The 19,613-nt window shown below is 38.2% G+C and overlaps 1 protein-coding gene across 1 annotated transcript in view; it reads left to right on the top strand.

The window, feature by feature from the left end:
* The window catches only part of LOC141899613 (endothelin-converting enzyme 2-like), a 34,762-nt gene extending 19,502 nt beyond the window's left edge, over window positions 1–15,260 (top strand). The window contains exons 5-20 of the mRNA XM_074786024.1: window positions 430–501; window positions 4,002–4,127; window positions 5,386–5,466; window positions 7,238–7,362; window positions 8,207–8,300; window positions 8,875–9,006; window positions 9,118–9,294; window positions 9,514–9,614; window positions 10,098–10,156; window positions 10,347–10,398; window positions 11,450–11,517; window positions 11,703–11,848; window positions 11,920–11,985; window positions 12,121–12,222; window positions 12,334–12,410; window positions 13,138–15,260. Of these exons, the coding sequence (XP_074642125.1) occupies window positions 430–501; window positions 4,002–4,127; window positions 5,386–5,466; window positions 7,238–7,362; window positions 8,207–8,300; window positions 8,875–9,006; window positions 9,118–9,294; window positions 9,514–9,614; window positions 10,098–10,156; window positions 10,347–10,398; window positions 11,450–11,517; window positions 11,703–11,848; window positions 11,920–11,985; window positions 12,121–12,222; window positions 12,334–12,410; window positions 13,138–13,237 (1,578 nt within the window). The 3' untranslated portion in view covers window positions 13,238–15,260. The remainder of the gene's footprint in view (window positions 1–429; window positions 502–4,001; window positions 4,128–5,385; window positions 5,467–7,237; window positions 7,363–8,206; window positions 8,301–8,874; window positions 9,007–9,117; window positions 9,295–9,513; window positions 9,615–10,097; window positions 10,157–10,346; window positions 10,399–11,449; window positions 11,518–11,702; window positions 11,849–11,919; window positions 11,986–12,120; window positions 12,223–12,333; window positions 12,411–13,137) is intronic.
* Window positions 15,261–19,613: the final 4,353 nt, after the last annotated feature.

Here is a 19,613-nt window from a genome sequence, read left to right on the forward strand (position 1 = left end):
ATTTCCATAGAATGTAAATAGAGTTATCACTAGTAACGTCAGATCCTTGTTTGGCCGTCTGACTTGTGACTTACAACGTAAATAGGATATCAAGATTTTTTGACGTAGACCTTGCCGTGTTCTACCGTCCATACACCTAATGAATCAGTTGAGAATCACAATATCCGTGATAAGACGATGAGCAAAAATCCCACAATAAATGAATGAATCTAAAAAGTTTATTCCAGAAATTAGAAATATTTCGGGTGATTGCTACCCCCCCCCCCTCCTCTTCAGTCTAAAAGTCTACCGGTCTTTTAAGTGCGCTTATATTTTACTTTGCTTTGTTTTGCCTTAAAGTGCCCCGTGCGTGGGTTTAGTTAGTTAACGTATAATCCCATTGTTTTAGCGTGAAGAACACTGTCATGCGTTTCTTTTCTTATACTTCAGCTGACACCTGCCGCATTATCGTTCTATGCGAATTGCTTCGAGATCGGCAAACCGCGGGATATTGACAACCAAGTACGTAGACAAATAGGTACAGACGCGGCGCTGTAAACAACCGGCAATGAATACATATTCATTCGAAGACATACTGATGCTGGCAATGAAGACGTTTCCAGATTCTAGGCGCCGTTATGTGGTGGGCCCTCGAACTCCCCATTTTTGCGATAACTTCACCTTTTTTTAAAAGTTTCGATCGAATATCAATTAGCTCGACAAACCCTCGCTTTAAGAACGTTATCATACAGCGTTAAAAAGGAAATGTAGTGTAGATTTTGCTGTTGATTTTCAAATAATAAAGAAGTTTCCAGTTTCTAGGCGCCATTTTGTGGCGGTCCCTCGAGGTCCCCATTGTTGCGATGATTTGCGCTCATTTTTAAAACATAAGTTTAGATTGAATATCATATAGTTCTGCAGCCCCTTGCTCGACAATTTATACACCATTTTAAAGGAAATGATATGCAAATATTTGCTGGCGATTCTTGGAATTTTTGAACGCAACAATTGAGAACAGTGACGATGTGAAACCAAGGACCGCATATCTTAACCGTGCGTAAAAGACACCGCAATATCTATTAATTTTGAAATATCTAAGTATCTCTTGAAGCTATATTTCCAATTTTCACAGAGGTTAAAGAGGGTAAATTGCAGTTTAAGCCTGCGTTAGAATCTTTTGAATATCTTTACTGACGACTGATATGTACCCGCTTGAATTTGAGATTACGCGCAAAAGCATTGCAATTTTACTGAACATTGAGATTTGCGACAAGAAATCTTTAAATGCAATTTGATTTCTTCACATTTTCCATGGGGATATTTTGAGATGATAATCCATATCTTGTTTGTACCGTATTTTGGCGGGGGCAATTCGTTTAGCTGGTTTCGGGGTCCGGTTTGTCCCGCTATTGAAGTTTGAACGGCCCAGTTGAGGAATTGTCGTATACAGCCCGTCCAGCCTAGCGCCGATTTTGTGTTCGGTGAAATCAAACGTTTTAGAGTCGATGGTGAAATGTGCCAGTCAATTTAAACGCTTAGGACATATTTAACACATATCCCTCTCTGGTAATCCCTCATTCTGGGATCATACGATGAATTTACTGAATCTCAACCTTCTTGCTGGAAAACATCGACCAGAAAACCTTACTGATATAAAATTCCAATATAATATTTAAAGGGGTTCATATCTGTCCCCAATTTGATATTCTGTTTTAGGGGGTCAACGTCCAGTTTGGCAACTTTCAGCTGCGCCACATATTCAAAAATATATAAAAACTTAGAATTTTTTTCTAGTGTCCAACCATGAGTGGTACATTCGGTTGAAACGCAAATTAGGTTCTCACTTAGGCCACATTTGCAACCAACACGGAAAGCCCCCACTCTTACAAGAAATGCTTTAATTTCCCAACGCTACAAAACTCAAATTCATCAAAGCACTCAAAGTCCATTTTCAACCATACGAAAATAAAGGTAGGTAATATATAACCATCAGAAGCAACATTAATAATTACAAACCAGTATAAAATCTTATTTTTGCGATTTCTTTTCACAAATCTCAATGTTCAGTGAAATGGCGGCGCGCAGTGGGAGACCCCTTTTGCGCGTAATCTCAAACTCAAGCGGACACAGATCAGTCGTCAGTAAAGATATTCAAAAAAATTAAACGCAGGCTTAAACTGCAAATCACCCTCTTTAACCTCTGTGAAAATTGGAAATACAGCTTTAAGAGATACTTAGATATTTCAATAAATATTGCGATTTCTTTTACGCGCGGTTAAGATATGCGGTCCTTGGTTTCACATCGTCACTGTTCATCATTGTTGCGTTCAAAAATTCCAAGAATCGCCAGCAAATATCTGCATTTCATTTCCTTTGAAATGGTGTATAAATTGATTTCGTCGAGCAAGGGACTGCAGAACTATATGATATTCAATCTAAACTTATGTTTTAAAAATGAGCGCAAATTATCGCAACAATGGGGACCTCGAGGGACCGCCACAAAATGGCGCCTAGAAACTGGAAACTTCTTTATTCGAACGCAAAAATTGATAGCAGTAATGATATCAAATGAGGGACAGCATATTTCAACCGCGTGTCAAAAAAATTCGCGAATTTGATTCTCATTTCGAATTATCTAAATATCTGCTGATAAGCTACATGTTCCATTTTTATCAGTGGCCAGAGACCGTTATCATCAATTCGGGCTTGCGTTCGGATTTTTTTAGCATCTTTCGTGACAACTGATGTCTTTCTAGCTCGGTATGTAAAAAGTAAGAAGTCTTGCGGATGGCGCCATACCCAGGAGTATCGGCGTACGACACACTTTCCTAATCACACGTCGTCATGAAACGATGGCAGTCGTAGTTTGATTCCGGCACAATCGTTCTTTACATAGCTATCGACAGCTGCTCTTGCCTGTCATTTTGTGCGAGGAAAAATTCGAGCCAGACAAAAAGTATCGTTCCCGCCGATTTCCAGGTCAAGTTCACTTATGTCTGGAAATACGATTGGGCCCACTCTATCAATAAAGTGGTTATACCATATAGAGCGCTACCGGGAGAATTTTACCTCAGTTTTTGAACTCTAGCCTGCAATATGGTTTCGACCAAGTCTTTTTTCGATTTACAGTCAAAATTCGCACTCATCCTAGTTTTCCTATGTATGGGTGTGGATCTCATGATAAACTCATCTAGTTGTCCAACACGATAACGCAATTACAAAATAAAAATGTCAATGTCTTATTGTGAAATAAAACATAATCATTACACAGGGCTGTCATCGTCTAAAAAGTAATAATGATAATAATCTTTATTTACATTGAAATTATAACATAATATAACATTCAGTTATATACACAATTAGATAGATATATAAATATGTTATAAAAGTTATAATATCGATGTGCCCGAGAAGCGAAATGCTTGTAAAAAGGGTCACCTCAACACACTGTTACAATCACACAATCACATACACACTCACATTCATACAAAAGAAAAATCAATAATGTAATAAATGGCGAATAATTAGCTAAATCATATATTTAGAGATTGTGGTATTTTTGAATTTATATTTAAGTTCACGCAGAGATTTAGAAATTTGTAAACTGTTGGGAAGGTTTTGCCAAAGACTTTCAGTGTGCTTTCAAAGTGCTTTCAGTATTACATATCTAATTTTTTTCAGTAACATTTCACCGAAATATGTGAAGAAAATGTTCAAATTTCTTAGTTATCAACAATAAGACGCCATAAGTAACATCTTTAATATTTCTTGCATCATCAAAAAAATGAAATCAGTATTTCTTGTTTAAAAAATAGTAACAAAATATACTGAAAATCAGGAACAGTTGGTAGCTCTGATTACATGTCATCATTAGTATCAAATGATACATCCAAATGTATTTTCAAGTAAATCCATCAACGGCACTCACCCCCGGGTAGAGTCGAGATACTCATTGAGAGTCACATTTTACAAACACTGCGGATGATTAAGGTTTTTCTTTTTTTTTGTATTATGATTTGTAGGAATATGGACATGTGGTGAATGCCATTCACTTAATGTTTGAGTCGATCGCGCATTCCGACGTTGGGGTTGACGTGGCACGTGATGCCGCCGATGTGTACGTCTCACTTTGTAAAAAAGTAAGCGAGGTATGTAATGTGCGAAGCGTCTTCTGTTTGCAAATCTTCCTGGTCGCTTGCAAACATCACTTCTTCAATGCAAACATCACTTATTGCCTATATTCTGACAGAGTCAACTAATACTAGTACAATATGAAAACCTCTCACTTATGCCAAGACTATGAATTTTTTCTTTTAGGGTTCTCTTTAAAGTTTATGAAATTACCTCGATGCATAAATACACATCTCATATCCATAATGAATTCGCTGTTTCCATTTTCTACCAAAGATACCTCTGGGGCCAGTTGCTCAGAAGTTGGTTATAGATAACCGGCGGATAAATACCATAAGTACCTGAACTATGTCCACACACTGGTCAACTCTAACTAACTTTTTGAGTAACTGGCCCCAGATTTATTGCCAAAAAGATAAGTGCATTCTTGATTTGTCAATGTTGAGAATAGCAATTATACACTTAATTTGAGACGATCAAAAACTAAATGGCAGTAGTTCTGATCTGCTGGCGTACTTGCATAGTTCGTATTTTATGCATGCATATGTTCTATTTAGACCAAGAGGTGAGGGGGTGTGGGGTTTGCTGCCTACATTTTTATCTCAACCGTAGCTGTATTTCGGTGTATAATTCAAACGAACAGCGTAAAAATGAAAGTTGATATATAAACAAACACTTGCAAAACTGCATGAACATGTTAGATGATATATGTTATGCCTGTATGAATGAATACTTCGAGCCACTGCAGGTAAAGTATGCTGTCCACGGCAAATTATAATTTTGAAAAATGTGGGTTGGAAGTTTTAAAACAGTACGGAATAATTAGATGGGTTGCTGGCTGCAAATGAGGTATGCTTAGAGGTATAATGGTTCATCATGGCTGGTGTATCTAGTACATACAGCAAGGTGTGTTAAAGTTTGCTCAAACTTTCGGTGGCACAGTTGAAAACCAGGACCCATCCAGTTTTATAGACTGGTATTATCCTCAACCCAAGGGTAAAATCAATTCATTTTCAATTGAATTAGCGGGTTAGAATCAATACCAAACTGGACTCTGATCTTTCTTAGAAAAACAGTGGTCTAGGGCCACTATAGCTATATAGTATATTGCAATTCCCGACTGACTAAATGCTTTTGCTTTAATTTTCAACTGTATTCCAAGATTGTACCGAAACGCCGCCAACTTCGTTCGCGTTGTTTCGGTGCCTATTCGAATAGTAGTTCACTCGTCTATATCCCTTGTTCAGAGTTCTGATGCTGTATTCTATCTTTTAGTTAGCCGATATTTATAACCGCACTGGAAAACTGACAACGATGTCATTAACCGTGAATCAATTACAGAATCTTACTACTTCGGTAGGTTTCCAATTAAATCGAATGCATTTTCGATCAGTTGCTCTCGTTAATTAGTCTTGTTTTTTTTTCTAAATCGTGGCTATACTCGTGCAACTACACTTAAGCGATTTAACCATTTACGAATAGCTTTTTCCCGAATCTGATATAGCCAAACACATGGGACGAGACATTTGACAGAGTGTCGAATTAGCGATAAAGCATAACAAAATGCCAACATTAAAACCATTCATTTTGAGACATATTAGATAGTTGTTCATTTCTGTGGGCTTATTTGCCGTTCTGTATATAGTTCACTTTATCATACCCGATGAGGCTGAAATCAATCAGCGAAATCGATCGTGTTGTCGGAATATATCAATCTCGAAATGAATTTTCTATTATTGTGACGTGGGAACAAAATTTGTCCGGTGGGAGTCTAATTCATCGAATAATTCACGATTTCAATGCCATATCCATGATTCAGGGACATACTGGATTTTGCCTTGGATGTGTTTTCAGTCAAAGGATGTATTCTAAATGATTGTACATTTCTTAATTTTTTTTCTTGTGCATTTTGAATTTTTTGCAACTGCACACTTTCTTTTCCAAAATTGTTTCGTAGCAGCACTATGTACATATTTTGTGAGTACGAATTGCTTTAGATCGATGCCGAGAAATGAATTTCTAGATTCCGCACAAATAGCAGCAGTTTATATTACGTCTAACGAGCGTACGTACATTCGTCGTCGTCATCGTCCTTGGCACACACACTACGACTAACAAAACGAAAACGCGATAAATCTATCATCAAACCGCACGAACGATTATCACTAAATTGCCGTGTCGATCATGAGAATGAATAAGATATATAATAAATGACATACCGAATGTAATTATTATTACCCGCACTACTATAAATTGTATCCATATATATGCATATATATATAGTTCGCCGACTGAAATTGTTAGCGAGCGATTAATATTTAGGCAGACGACTCTAAGGTTATTATTTAATCAGAACAGCGGCGCAGGGGTAAATCATACGAATTAGTTTACCCAGCCAGACACGTCGTATACCATTCCGTTCTGTTTTATTGTGAAAATTATCGTAAATAATAAACTTTTTTTTTGTTGGCTCAATATGTATACGTCGCAATTTACTAGAAATGTTCGCGTCCTAGGTCGAGTTTTTATCGCGCAGGGGCGCTCGTATTAATATAACGCGATCGTATACTAAAGAAACATTTTTATCAGAAAATGCAAGAAAAGCCGGGAATTCTCGAATTCGCCGTGTTGCTGTTTTTTTTTTTCTTTATAAGCCGCTTCGACTGTATCCACCACCAAACTTCAAATACAGGTTTAATCAGAAGATTCGTCACTATACTACGTTACAGTTTGCTAAAGTTTTAACGCTCTGTGCCGACATCGTGGAAAGAAAGGAAATATGCTTAGCACATTCGGATGAACGAATAAAAATTGAGCTAGTGAACCCCGTTTTTTAAAAGCACTCAATTTGCAAAGATTTTTTTCTCTTTTTTTACCCATACGATTTTTATAGCGGGATTGTTTTGATGTGTATAGAATATGCGCGTAATGTTGCAACAAACCGCAAAATGCATGAGTCAGTCTCGAGCGCTCTAGCTTATCCTAATAATCTACTCGAAGAACTGTTGAAGTATTTACTTCTTTGAGACAATGACCTAAGAAGTGTTTCAGACATCTGATGATCGGGAGTAGTTTTAATCCCAAGACGTTTGCGTTTTTCTGAATTCTTTCGCTCTATTTTTTCCAGATTAATTGGCAATACTTTCTCAACGCGGTCTTGCCGTTCAGAGTCGACGGTAACTTCAAATTGACGGTGCAGCTCGGGGAATATTTCAAAGAACTCGACGGAATACTGACCAAATATACGCCGAGGTAGATACTATATCGTGACCACAATACCACATGAAGCCGAAATAGTCTTACGCCATAAAAAAACCGCTTAACACACATTTTTAGAGCATCATCTAACGCATGGACTTCAATCATTATATTTAGAATTTTTTTCTGTTATGGCAGTTATATTTATAAGACCGTTGAGCCTTACTGCTCCGAATGTACTCGTTCTCAGACTTAGACTTCACGAGGAGAGTTTCTGCGTATTTCCGACCCTCTCGACTACTTTTCAAAACCGAGAAGCCCTCACCACTCTGCTAGAGCTGTTTGCTCTTATGAACGCTAAACTCCACGGAGAAATGCCCATCGCCCGCTTGAAAAGACGATCGTATCGCGCACATTGATGTTGTGAATAAGCAAAACCTGCAGTTGATGATTTAAGTCGACGACTAACCTTCATCATCGAAAATCCCTTAGCGGAACGATTTTGAATAGTGTGCCAAGAAACGCGACCTTGGTCTCCCGAATCTAATCGCCTATGTCTATCGCGAGCCCATGTACGGAAGCGTATTGAACAAAAATGTTTTTCTATTTAATCGAAAATCTCGTGCGCGCATGTGGGTAATATCAACCTATGGCGATTGTTAATTATTTCCACAGCGCGAAGCGATTAAGCGCAATTAACGAAAAATAATCGCTTTGTACGTTTCTTTTTCTCTTCTAGTTTTTCCAGGTATGCGTTACTTATAGTGTTATTATATATACGTATCACGCTCTCGAGAACTCACGTTTGAATTAATCACGTCTGGTCGATTAGTATAATTTAACATTCAACATGTCGTCTTTCATTTGATAATGAACGTTACTTTTTTCTCTCCCCCAGCGCTATTAATAACTACATTCTGAGTTTTACCGCCTACCACCAGTTGCGTTATCTGGGCGAAGAGGTGGAACCCGTATTTCAGTCGATATTTTCGGTAAGTGTAATATACGTCGTCGGCTCTGACATTTAGAGGAATGCGATCTGATCGTAGCCGCTGATGCTGAATAATCTATAACACGTTGTAACTGGAGTAACGCCATTCCTTATTACACCGAATTCGCCTTATGTTCTATATATAGACAGGTTATCGTATTGAAGAAATCGAATTGATCCATTTTGTTGTTTTGATGATTTAGTAAGTTTGCACCGAGCCAAACCCAAATATTTCTACGTTAAATCGTCCTTCACGCCAGCTTCCATCAATTCATAACATATCTTCGTAATTATCTTATCAGACAAAAGAATAGATAGATAACATTTTTGTCATATCGCAAGTAGAATTCGCGTAGTTGGCTTTTATGTCGCACCAATGGACCAAGTCTTTTCAAAGGGAGAGGGAGAGGGAGAGGGAGAGGGAGAGGGAGAGGGAGAGGGAGAGGGAGAGGGAGAGGGAGAGGGAGAGGGAGAGGGAGCAGAGGGAGCGGGAGCAGAGGGAGAGGGAGCAGAGGGAGAGGGAGCAGAGGGAGAGCTAGTTAACCTTATGATCGTTCCAATTACATATTCTATAGAGAAATCGAGTCAAGGAAAACTGGGAAGACTGCATAGCAAATCTCGTAGATCCTCACCACGGCTTTGTTTTGGCGATGGATTCGATATTTCTCCGTAAATACATGCCGCAAATGATTGAAGAAAAGGATGAGGTCAGCCACACCTTACACCCACTGCAATGATTTTTTTCTATTACCGACTTTTGTTATCCTTCATGATCGGCAAACAGAGATGAATAACGCGTTTATTTTTGGTTTCTGTAGGTTGAAGACATCGTCGAACGCACACGCGACGCTTTCATCGCGAATCTCCGCGATTTAGATTGGTTGGACGACGAGGCGAAAGACATGGCGATAGACAAAGCCCGTGAAATGAGGAAGCGCGTTTTGTTCGCCGATATTCTCCTGAACGACACCATGCTCAACCAGTTCTACTCGAGCGTACGTAAGACCGTGCTAAATTTGAAATCCAATTATCCTGATGAATTCTCTTGAAGATTCTTTCCACGAACAAAAACATATCAAACACCTCAACTCCTCGTTTCTCGCACTTTTCCGAAGATTATGAATTATGGTTTATATGCCAGCGTGTTTATGATATTTAGACGAAACTGTAACAGCAAGATCTGAAAACCATCCTCGTATGAATCCGCATTGTAGGTTGAAGTAGGGCCCGAAAAGTTTTTCGATGCATCGACTCAATTGACGAAGCTTTGTACGCGGGAGATTTTTCTCACTTGGCACCCAGACGATATCGATAGGTAGGAGCAACATGCAAACCACTAAGACAACGCCCCATATAGTAAAGAAAGAAAATCTTTCCAAATATCCTTCCATACGTACGAATCCGAGTGTCAAGTCAAATACAGCGTTGAAATTAAATACCGTGTATTTTGATATCGTGCCAAACAAGGATTCGAACCTAATCATATCGAAACTTCAAAATCAAATTTCCAAGTGGGACGATGGCCTTAAGTCCCGCGTATACTAACTACCTATTCGGTACAATGAATGTGCTATATGCATCACCCATCTACCCATTGAACAGACGCTTGGGCACCGTTTCGTAGAACGACTTAAAGTTCCAATAGTCATGATAAAAACAACTATTTTAGCTGTAAGGAAGATATGTGTAATGAATGGCCCATGGTCTTAAGAAGGACAATTAATAAGAGTTGACTAATATTCTTAAGAAGGACAATTAATAAGAGTTGACTAATATCTTACTGATATTGTTGTTTCAGGCCTATTCTTGGCGCCTATGGCACACAAGCATACTACAACCCAGCAATAAACGAATTCAGTAAGTTGACGTAAGTTTTTATATGATTTGATTCTATTGCGATATTTCGAAAAGATTTCGTCGTCAAAAAAATCTTTTCAAAACTCAGCGTGGGAAAATTTATAATTCCAATTCTAAGAAAATTCATAATTTGAACGGCAAACCATCGATGATTACATTTCATACGTTTTCTTTCATATTATGATTTCAGCAATCCATCTCGGAATGGCAGAAAGCTTGGTATATAAAACAGATGGCCCAAGGTACGTTAGATTAGAGTAGGCCTACTTGTCGATATGATATGTGCGGTTTTACGTATCCCCTCGAACATGATTCGAAAAATCAGTTTATTAAAGATTCTGTTTATCTCCCTCGTATCAAGTGGCAGGTCTGTTATACGATTATGATGGCTCATCGCGAGAACTTCTTAAACTCTTGAAAACATTACATCACTTTTTTGTCCGATGATAAGACATTGACGAAGAGGGGGAAGCTAGTTGATGAAACGCGTACAGCTCATCGGCCTGTAAGATAGATAAACGCTTAGCGCGCTGAAAAGAAAAAGAAAACATAACTAGAAAACAGATTAGTAGAATATTATTAAACGTGTTTGACAGTTGGAAATAGGTTATCATTAATAGAGTAAGTTCACGATAACCTAATGGCTTAAGAAATTCGTCGATCTGCATTAACTCTTAAACGGCACGGTAGAAAATAAGATCACCGTGTCACAATTGTCCATCGTTCGTTCAACCAATTGCTCATCAAAACATAGTTTGACACGACACAGCAAAATGGATAGATAAGCTTACAGTGAATAATATCGAAGTAGCAAGTATGGCAAATATCTTATTTACCACCCCAGGCAAGCCGATAGACTAGATTTTGAAAATTGCCCTAGAGCCATTGGAATCTCTGATTAACGCCATTTCAACGCGTATAGTTCATTAGCCAACTCTGTCATTTACAATGCATACAAACGTCGATGAAACGAACCTTTCACATGGTTGATTTTGTGCTGTTAGGGAAGCCGAAATGATCAGGAATCAATTTTTGGCAAAGGTTCATTACAGACAACTAGAAAAAAAAAGCTGGTTCCTTGATACCCCAATGATGTAAATTAACAACATAAGTTAGTTCCTAATTCAATTGCAAGTGCAAGGTTTATTTTTGTAATTCATCTCACATAGCGACTCGATTCATTTCATGAAATGGCAATTGGCATATAACTGTTTCTTAGCGAATCTGACTTGAATGAAAATTGCAATAAAAAGTAAAAGCGCTTCCTGAAATTGCGTTGTGTCCAAATTACAGATTCATCAACTACGGAAGTCTTGCCCCGGTTATAGGTCACGAGATCACTCATGGATTTGACCCTGAAGGTGAGGATTGCGATCATATTCATACCAGTCGTAGAACTTAAAAGAGACAACTTTCCATCCTATTGCGTAATATCACCTGGAGGGAAGTTCTCTCGAAACCTTTGATCTTACGTAGATTAGTCAAGTGTCTTACGTAAATTAGTTGCATGGATGAAGATGGCTGATATTTTGTTTCCTTTTTCTAGTTGGATCGTTATACTATAAACAAGGGGTACAGAGGACGTGGTTCAGCGAAGAGACCAGAGCTACATTCCACAAGAGATCGCAGTGTTTCAAAGACCAGTTCGACGCACTGAGCATTCACCTACCCTACCACAACGAAACGTTTAAAGTCAGTAAAGCCATATTATCGTGTTTCCCTCATTATCATGCGGTCGTACAAGGTTTTTTCATATATTTCAGGTAAATGGAACTGTTACCCTCATCGAAAATATAGCCGATGCAGGGGGTATTAATGCAGCACATCGGGTAAGATGTTCCGAAATGGAGCTCATGAATTGAAAATGAAAATATGTTTTTCTGCTGTGTGGTAAATGCGAGAAATTTTAAACAGTGCATCTATTTTACTATTTTGGGTCGTTCATCTAATCAAGATCCTTTCAGGCTTGGCTGAAGATAATGTCCGAAAGCGAAAAAGATAGTCTATTGCCGGGAATGCCAAAAGGAAGTACGGCCGATAAATTGTTTTTTCTAACTCTGGCAAAGGTAAGCGTGGAGACATTTTATTTCTGACGATTTCCTTAGGCTAAGATTGAATTATCGTACGAATAATGATGCGAATTTATAACTTTCGTATTATCTATTGATATTTCGAAGAACTACTGCGTGAAAGGAAGCAAAGAGGATCGCCTACGAGATTACGAAATAAACGACCATACACCGAAAGAGCTAAGGTATTGATCTTAAAATAGGGATTGTCCCAGTTGTTTATTTGGTTTTTAAATTTCGTTTGAGTGTCCCTTACAGACCCACCACACCTGACGGGAGCGAAACAGGGGGTTTGATTTTGAAATCGGAAATCGAAGTATAGATATAGTTGTGTGATCGGCGGTCTAATTTACAGAATTCTTTTTTTTAATCGAAGAACATAATTGGAAATTCGGTTCCGGTTCATTCAAAAAGAGCTAAGGTATTATAAGTAGCGAAGAAACCCCGCTTTAAACCAATTTCAAGGAGGCGATGATCGAAGGCCACAAAATCTAATTGTTTTCTTAGGTTCCGAATTTGCCAGTTACGCGTCACTTGTGACGAATTTTGCGTAAACGACTTATCAGTCAGATTTTAGATTTGCCTTTCCAATTCCCGTCATAGAATTTATGTGGGCATATTCATGCAGGGTGAAGTTAATTCAATAAAGATAAGAAAAACAATTGAAATACGCCCACATTCTTAGTTATACCTTTGATTTTCATCTCTAGGTTTCTTTTTGTTGATTAGCATGTAAATGTACTTTGATTAAAAGCAAATCAATTAAATGCAAATCAAAATGATTGGATCTAGATAGTGTGCCTGTTCAAGAACTCGAAAAATAGCTTAGATTTTTTTTCTATTTGTTGTACAAAGTAGTTTTTGCGTCTTTCAGAATTAAATAGAAGTTCATTTTCGTAATATATATTTCAGAGTTAACGGGATTGTTATCAATTCGAGAGAGTTCGCCAAGGCGTACAATTGCCCGGTCGGATCGCCGATGAATCCGGCAAAGAAATGTAAAATCTGGTGAATGTATCTCATAATGAGGAGAACGGTGCACAAATCTCGACTCTAAGAAGAGTCGGTCACAAATAAAGTGGCTTCTTTGTTTTCATAGCGTTTATCATAAATCAGAAACTGCACAACTAATACATGTATATTTCATTGAGAGTGATAGAACATAACCTTTTGCGGCGTGAACTCTGCGAATTGATATAAATAATCACGATTGCAAGTGGAACGACTTTCTTTCTTAGGAAATGATAAATTCCGAGCGTGCATCGTCTTTTTAACTATGGACCAAGATCGCGAAAGATCTTTCAAGTTTCTATCGGAACAACGATTTTTGAGGCTGCATTTTGAAGATCCGTGATGTCTTTTGTCGCGAATATAAAAAGACACCGTCCGGAAAGTGAAGCTATGACGTTACCTGACGTCATAGCCTCCTATTATGTAAAGCCCACAATCATATATATGAAGATATGTAGACCAAGCGTTCTACCGGAGCCTATGTTTTGCATCAGTGATGAAAAAAAGATTTAAAAGATTACATGTTATACCTGATGTAATATATTTTATAATTTTGTATCTGTTATTCATCAGTGCCCGAAGCGTTTGGATGTACTCAAAATGTCATTGTGTAAATACAGAACGATCTAAAGTTTTGTGTCGTGTATACGTAGATCGGAATTAAAAGTTATATGTGATGTACGTAGATTGAAACCGAAACAATTTCTATTGACATATTAGTTGTTTATCACAATTCTGATTTCTTGTGAAGATAATGGGGAGCCTACGACCTCCTGTGGCAGTCGAGGATTCCACTAATGACAGGCGGGGATCCACCAGGTTCGTTAGTAGTTACTCGGTCTTCTGCATTCGTTTTCGATAATAAAAACTGAATGACATCGAAAATGAACTAAGTTTGACGTCGTAAGACTGAGTGCTCGTCACGCCATCTGGTGGGATAGCTGGTGCTGTGGTTCCCCGTAGAATAGGTGACTGGAATCACTCATCTGTGTTGTAATCATTTACTAATCTTACAAACATTGTGAGGTTATTGTTTACATTAAGCGTATCGGTATCACTATAGGCCTAATATATGTACATATTTCAAAGTAATACCTTACTAACCTTCCGTTTCGCTGTTTGTCGTTGTATCGCTGTTTCTCTGTCTTCGTGTCGCACATCATTCACTCTTTAGGCTTACTACGCTCTTTGTTTCCCAAGCGCAGCTCTTCCAATAAACAGGGGCCCAATCTTATAGCTCACCCAATGGGTAAATTCCGCATTTGTGAATTGGAAAGAATTCTATTCCCACAACTAAAGAACTGGTCCATTCCAGGGACCCGCTCCATAAACCCGTAACAATCCCTTTTTAGATTTTGAGATTTTAAAAGGCCATTTTGGAATACTCCATTTTGTTTCTCTGGTTTCTCTAATCTTGGAAATAGATAAACACTTTTCAAAAGATGTTCCTTGGCGTCTTATAACTAACCTATCACCAGGTTTATTCGTGCTAACGTTGTCAACAGCTTGGGAGCTATAGCTTAAAGTATTTACTACAAAAATGAACGACACCCTATTCATCAGTCGCTCCCAGATTACCACGAGGGGTTTCATACGAAAAGAACCGGGATGTAAAGGTGCGTATTTGGGTTTGAACATATAGCGACAAACAATATGGAGACCGACGAACTACCGATTCGTGTAATTTGTCATTATAGTCAGTTTTTCCACGTCTGAAACTTTTGGAGCTCTCCGAAGTCTCCCAAGAGCACCTGTTCACCAATCGAATGCGGGATTCTCGAAAAGTGTCAGGCGTGCCGACGTGTCTCGAGATGTTTTTAGGTTATTCCCACTAGTTAAAAAAAACATCATATGGTAACGCGATTGTGACAGTAAATGTCCACGTATTTAACATGTATATAATGTTATCTAATTTAATGAACTGTTTGACATACGTTGTATGTTGTAAATGTTGTCGTTACACGATAGTGATATGTGTATAGGTATATGTATAAATACGTTATTGAAGATACAGTAAATATAAACGCCGATTATATTGTAAATTTTATTTGAGTTGGCCTTTTATTAATGATATTCAGGGTTTGGCTGTGAATTTTTTCTGGTTATCCATCGTAAGTTCGATTTGACGAGTGCATTGCTTGGAATTTCTTGCTTTATAACCGTCGGGCCCGCAACCGGTTGTGTGAATCACGTATATCCTTCCCAATAAACCTCCGGGAGCGTGCCATCAGCCGAAACCCACAGAATCCCGACAATACAGTTTGACGGATTGACGAAAAATTCTCGAAATTTGTTTAATCTGTTTGGCGATGGAAAATACGATTTCGTAACTTATCAATCTCGTCAATTCGTCAAACTAACTCGTCACTCGTTAAATAAACTTCCGAACCTAAATTCTAATGATTGATCGCCTCTATAAATACAACTTCTCCAAAACAAATTTAACAAAACTAGGCGAAACCATGGGATCTAAACAACGTCTGAACCGATGGCTGCCAAGGTCTGAGTGAAAGAGGGAGATAGCGCCTCTGGATTCTATACACCCAGACGACCACGTCATCGAAAATCTAAAACAATAGCCAGTACTGACCATACGACCAGTTGAGAGGACTTTGATTTATCATATCATGTGTCCTGAGCACTCATCATACGGAACAGTGCTATATCTCTAGTTAACCCAAGTCGACTATCATTAAGATTAGGCAAAGTTTTGTATTCGGGGAAAGTCTACCAATGACGGATTTGCGAGCTGCAGAACCGATGTATAGAACTGTGATAACTCAAAAGGAAAAAAGGAAGAAAATATAGCTGCAAAGCAGCCATAACGGGTTTTCTATAAAATTGCACCTTCCACTTTGAAAATAGAAAAAAGGATAGTATACTGCAAAATGTTACTGGTGGTGTCCTGATTTGTATATTCTCGGAGCAATCCTGTGTTTGACACAATTTTCGTAGCAATTTTCTGAGTGAACGAAGAAAGTGGTAAAACATATAGTAAATATAGCTGCAAAGCAGCGATAACGGGTTTCTGCCTTGCTGGGTTAAATGCCGTACTAGGAAGGTTGCAAAAGATTTCACTGAAATCAGTTCATTACGTACCACTATCTGTGAAGAAGCGCAACCAAGGGGTCAGCCAGTATCATGGGTCAGCCCATATCATGGATATGTTGACCCATGGCTCTGAAGTGCAAAGTAATAATGTACCAAGTTTAGGGAAAATAACTTCGAGAATATAGGTGATACAGTGTTCTATCATTCCCTCGTGGCAGTTGTATCAACTAATTTAGATGGTTAGCCTAGTATACCTACACGGGAAAACGGATGCTAGAATGACTTTTCAAGATTTACGCACCCTAGTGATTAGGAACTAATTAGGATAGGAACTAATTATGTGAGGGGTTCGTTGTATCTCATATCCAAGTACATGTGTATCAATTTTCATAGAAATTCCTCCATCCGATTAGTAGATATCAATGAAAATACATTTCCAACAACTTGTAGGTGGCGCTACTGGAGCACCATATGAGTTACCTACTTGAACCATACATCAATACAAGTGTCTTGTAAAGGGCTACTAACCACACACTGCAACCTCGATTCTATCGCCAACGGTTAAGAACCTAGGAACAAAAATCGTTGTTTTCACAGTCCCCTGGTGGCAGTTGTATGAACTAATCATGTAGGTTGGCATATTACACACATGTCTTTGTACTTATACCAAGTTTCGTGATTTTAACAATAAACAGACCGCATTACATGCGAAAATGGATGCTGAAATCGATTTTTCAAAATTTACGCCCCCTAGTTAAAATAGGAACTTATCATGTGAGGGGAATCACAATTCTATCTTCAACGGTTAAGGAGCTAGAAGCAAAAATATCGTTGAAAAATTTGGGGTCCCATTTTCGAGCCCGTAGAGCCCAAACGGTTAATCGCAGATCGGGCGTGCCATTTTTTTAGCCCCCGGGCTGCCATGAACAACTTTCGTGCTCGCCCGAAGCTGAAAACTCAAAGACAAAGATTTTTCTCACACAGTAACTTTTCGATGTCAGAATTTTCAATAGTAAAACGCCCCCTGGTGGGTGAACGAGGTCCCCAATCAAAGATCCCACCGACTTACCTCAAGGTACCTGTCGTCGCATTTTTCACAAACTGGCTCATCTCAAAAAAAATAATTTTTGAGTTATAGCCGGAAGATAGATGGGGCACATGTGCAATATAACCATGCCAAATATCGGCTTCATATCTCTTATGGTTCTCGAGATACACAAAATTCCTAAGTGACGTATCTCAAATAAATGGAGCTAATAATTTTCTCAAACCGGCGTATCTGCGAGGGATGCTCCATTTCAGGCTCAACTCTACTACTATTGATAAAATTTTTATACTACATTTTCTCAGGAAATTGCCATTAGTAACTACAATGAATTACTGAACACTCTGGGGGTAGACTTTTCCTATAACCCCCTTTTATTTTTTGACTGAGATACGCCAGTATGTGAGAATATATTCTTGATAATTTCACTTAGAAATATTTTCTCAAACTGACGTATCGGATAGATGCCAACTATTTTGTTAGTTCATAGATTTTTAGGTGGTAAAACGTATTGCAATATGAGAGAATAATAATGGATTGCTTTTGCAGTAAAAATTTTGAGGAAATATTGCATTTTAAGCAATTTGTAGCATATTTCACAAAACGACGAACAACTTTGGCCCCTAAATCTGGCCAATGGTGTATGTTTAAAAATAAAATATGATTATTCCTGTTAATTTGGATAGTGAACTCCTGTTTGACAGAATATGAAGTTGAAGCAACATAGATTGTTATGAAAACTGAGCTGCCAAAAATTGCGGAATTTCAAAGTCGTTTTGCTCAAAATCGATTTTTTTTAGATACGCCAGTTTGTAAAAAATGCGACGCTGTGTTCCGTACATCTCACGAAAGTTTCAAGTAAATTTGGCCGATGATTCGAGTCGGCCGAATGGAAATATTTAGGTCAACAAAAAGTATGGATACTTGACATCGAATTTGATAATATCGTAATGATTTTGATAGAACGGTAGGTGAGCTATGTAAAATGAGCTATATAACCGAAAATACCAATCTATTCTCTTGTACAATGGAAGACGGATTTCACATGGAATATACCAAAAGGGTAATAAAAGACTTTTGAGTGTCAGTCTGCGCTTCGCATCCTAGAAGCACCGAAGGTTTGATAAACAAAACGAAGGCCGTTCATTGAGTGAATTAAAACGATAAGTCTAAATTAGAACACATTCAGTATTTGTGCTATTAGAATTGCAGGCGAACTTCGGTCTATGAACTAATCATGCAGGTTGGCATATTACACACATGTCTTTGTACTTATACCAAGTTTCGTGATTTTAACAATAAACAGACCGCATTACATGCGAAAATGGATGCTGAAATCGATTTTTCAAAATTTACGCCACCTAGTTAAAATAGGAACTTATCATGTGAGGGGAATCACAATTCTATCTTCAACGGTTAAGGAGCTAGAAGCAAAAATATCGTTGAAAAATTTGGGGTCCCATTTTCGAGCCCGTAGAGCCCAAACGGTTAATCGCAGATCGGGCGTGCCATTTTTTTAGCCCCCGGGCTGCCATGAACAACTTTCGTGCTCGCCCGAAGCTGAAAACTCAAAGACAAAGATTTTTCTCACACAGTAACTTTTCGATGTCAGAATTTTTAATAGTAAAACGCCCCCTGGTGGGTGAACGAGGTCCCCAATCAAAGATCCCACCGACTTACCTCAAGGTACCTGTCGTCGCATTTTTCACAAACTGGCTCATCTCAAAAAAAATAATTTTTGAGTTATAGCCGGAAGATAGATGGGGCACATGTGCAATATAACCATGCCAAATATCGGCTTCATATCTCTTATGGTTCTCGAGATACACAAAATTCCTAAGTGACGTATCTCAAATAAATGGAGCTAATAATTTTCTCAAACCGGCGTATCTGCGAGGGATGCTCCATTTCAGGCTCAACTCTACTCCTATTGATAAAATTTTTATACTACATTTTCTCAGGAAATTGCCATTAGTAACTACAATGAATTACTGAACACTCTGGGGGTAGACTTTTCCTATAACCCCCTTTTATTTTTTGACTGAGATACGCCAGTATGTGAGAATATATTCTTGATAATTTCACTTAGAAATATTTTCTCAAACTGACGTATCGGATAGATGCCAACTATTTTGTTAGTTCATAGATTTTTAGGTGGTAAAACGTATTGCAATATGAGAGAATAATAATGGATTGCTTTTGCAGTAAAAATTTTGAGGAAATATTGCATTTTAAGCAATTTGTAGCATATTTCACAAAACGACGAACAACTTTGGCCCCT

Source organism: Tubulanus polymorphus, chromosome 2, assembly GCF_964204645.1.
Source record: "Tubulanus polymorphus chromosome 2, tnTubPoly1.2, whole genome shotgun sequence".
NCBI lineage: Eukaryota > Metazoa > Nemertea > Palaeonemertea > Tubulaniformes > Tubulanidae > Tubulanus > Tubulanus polymorphus.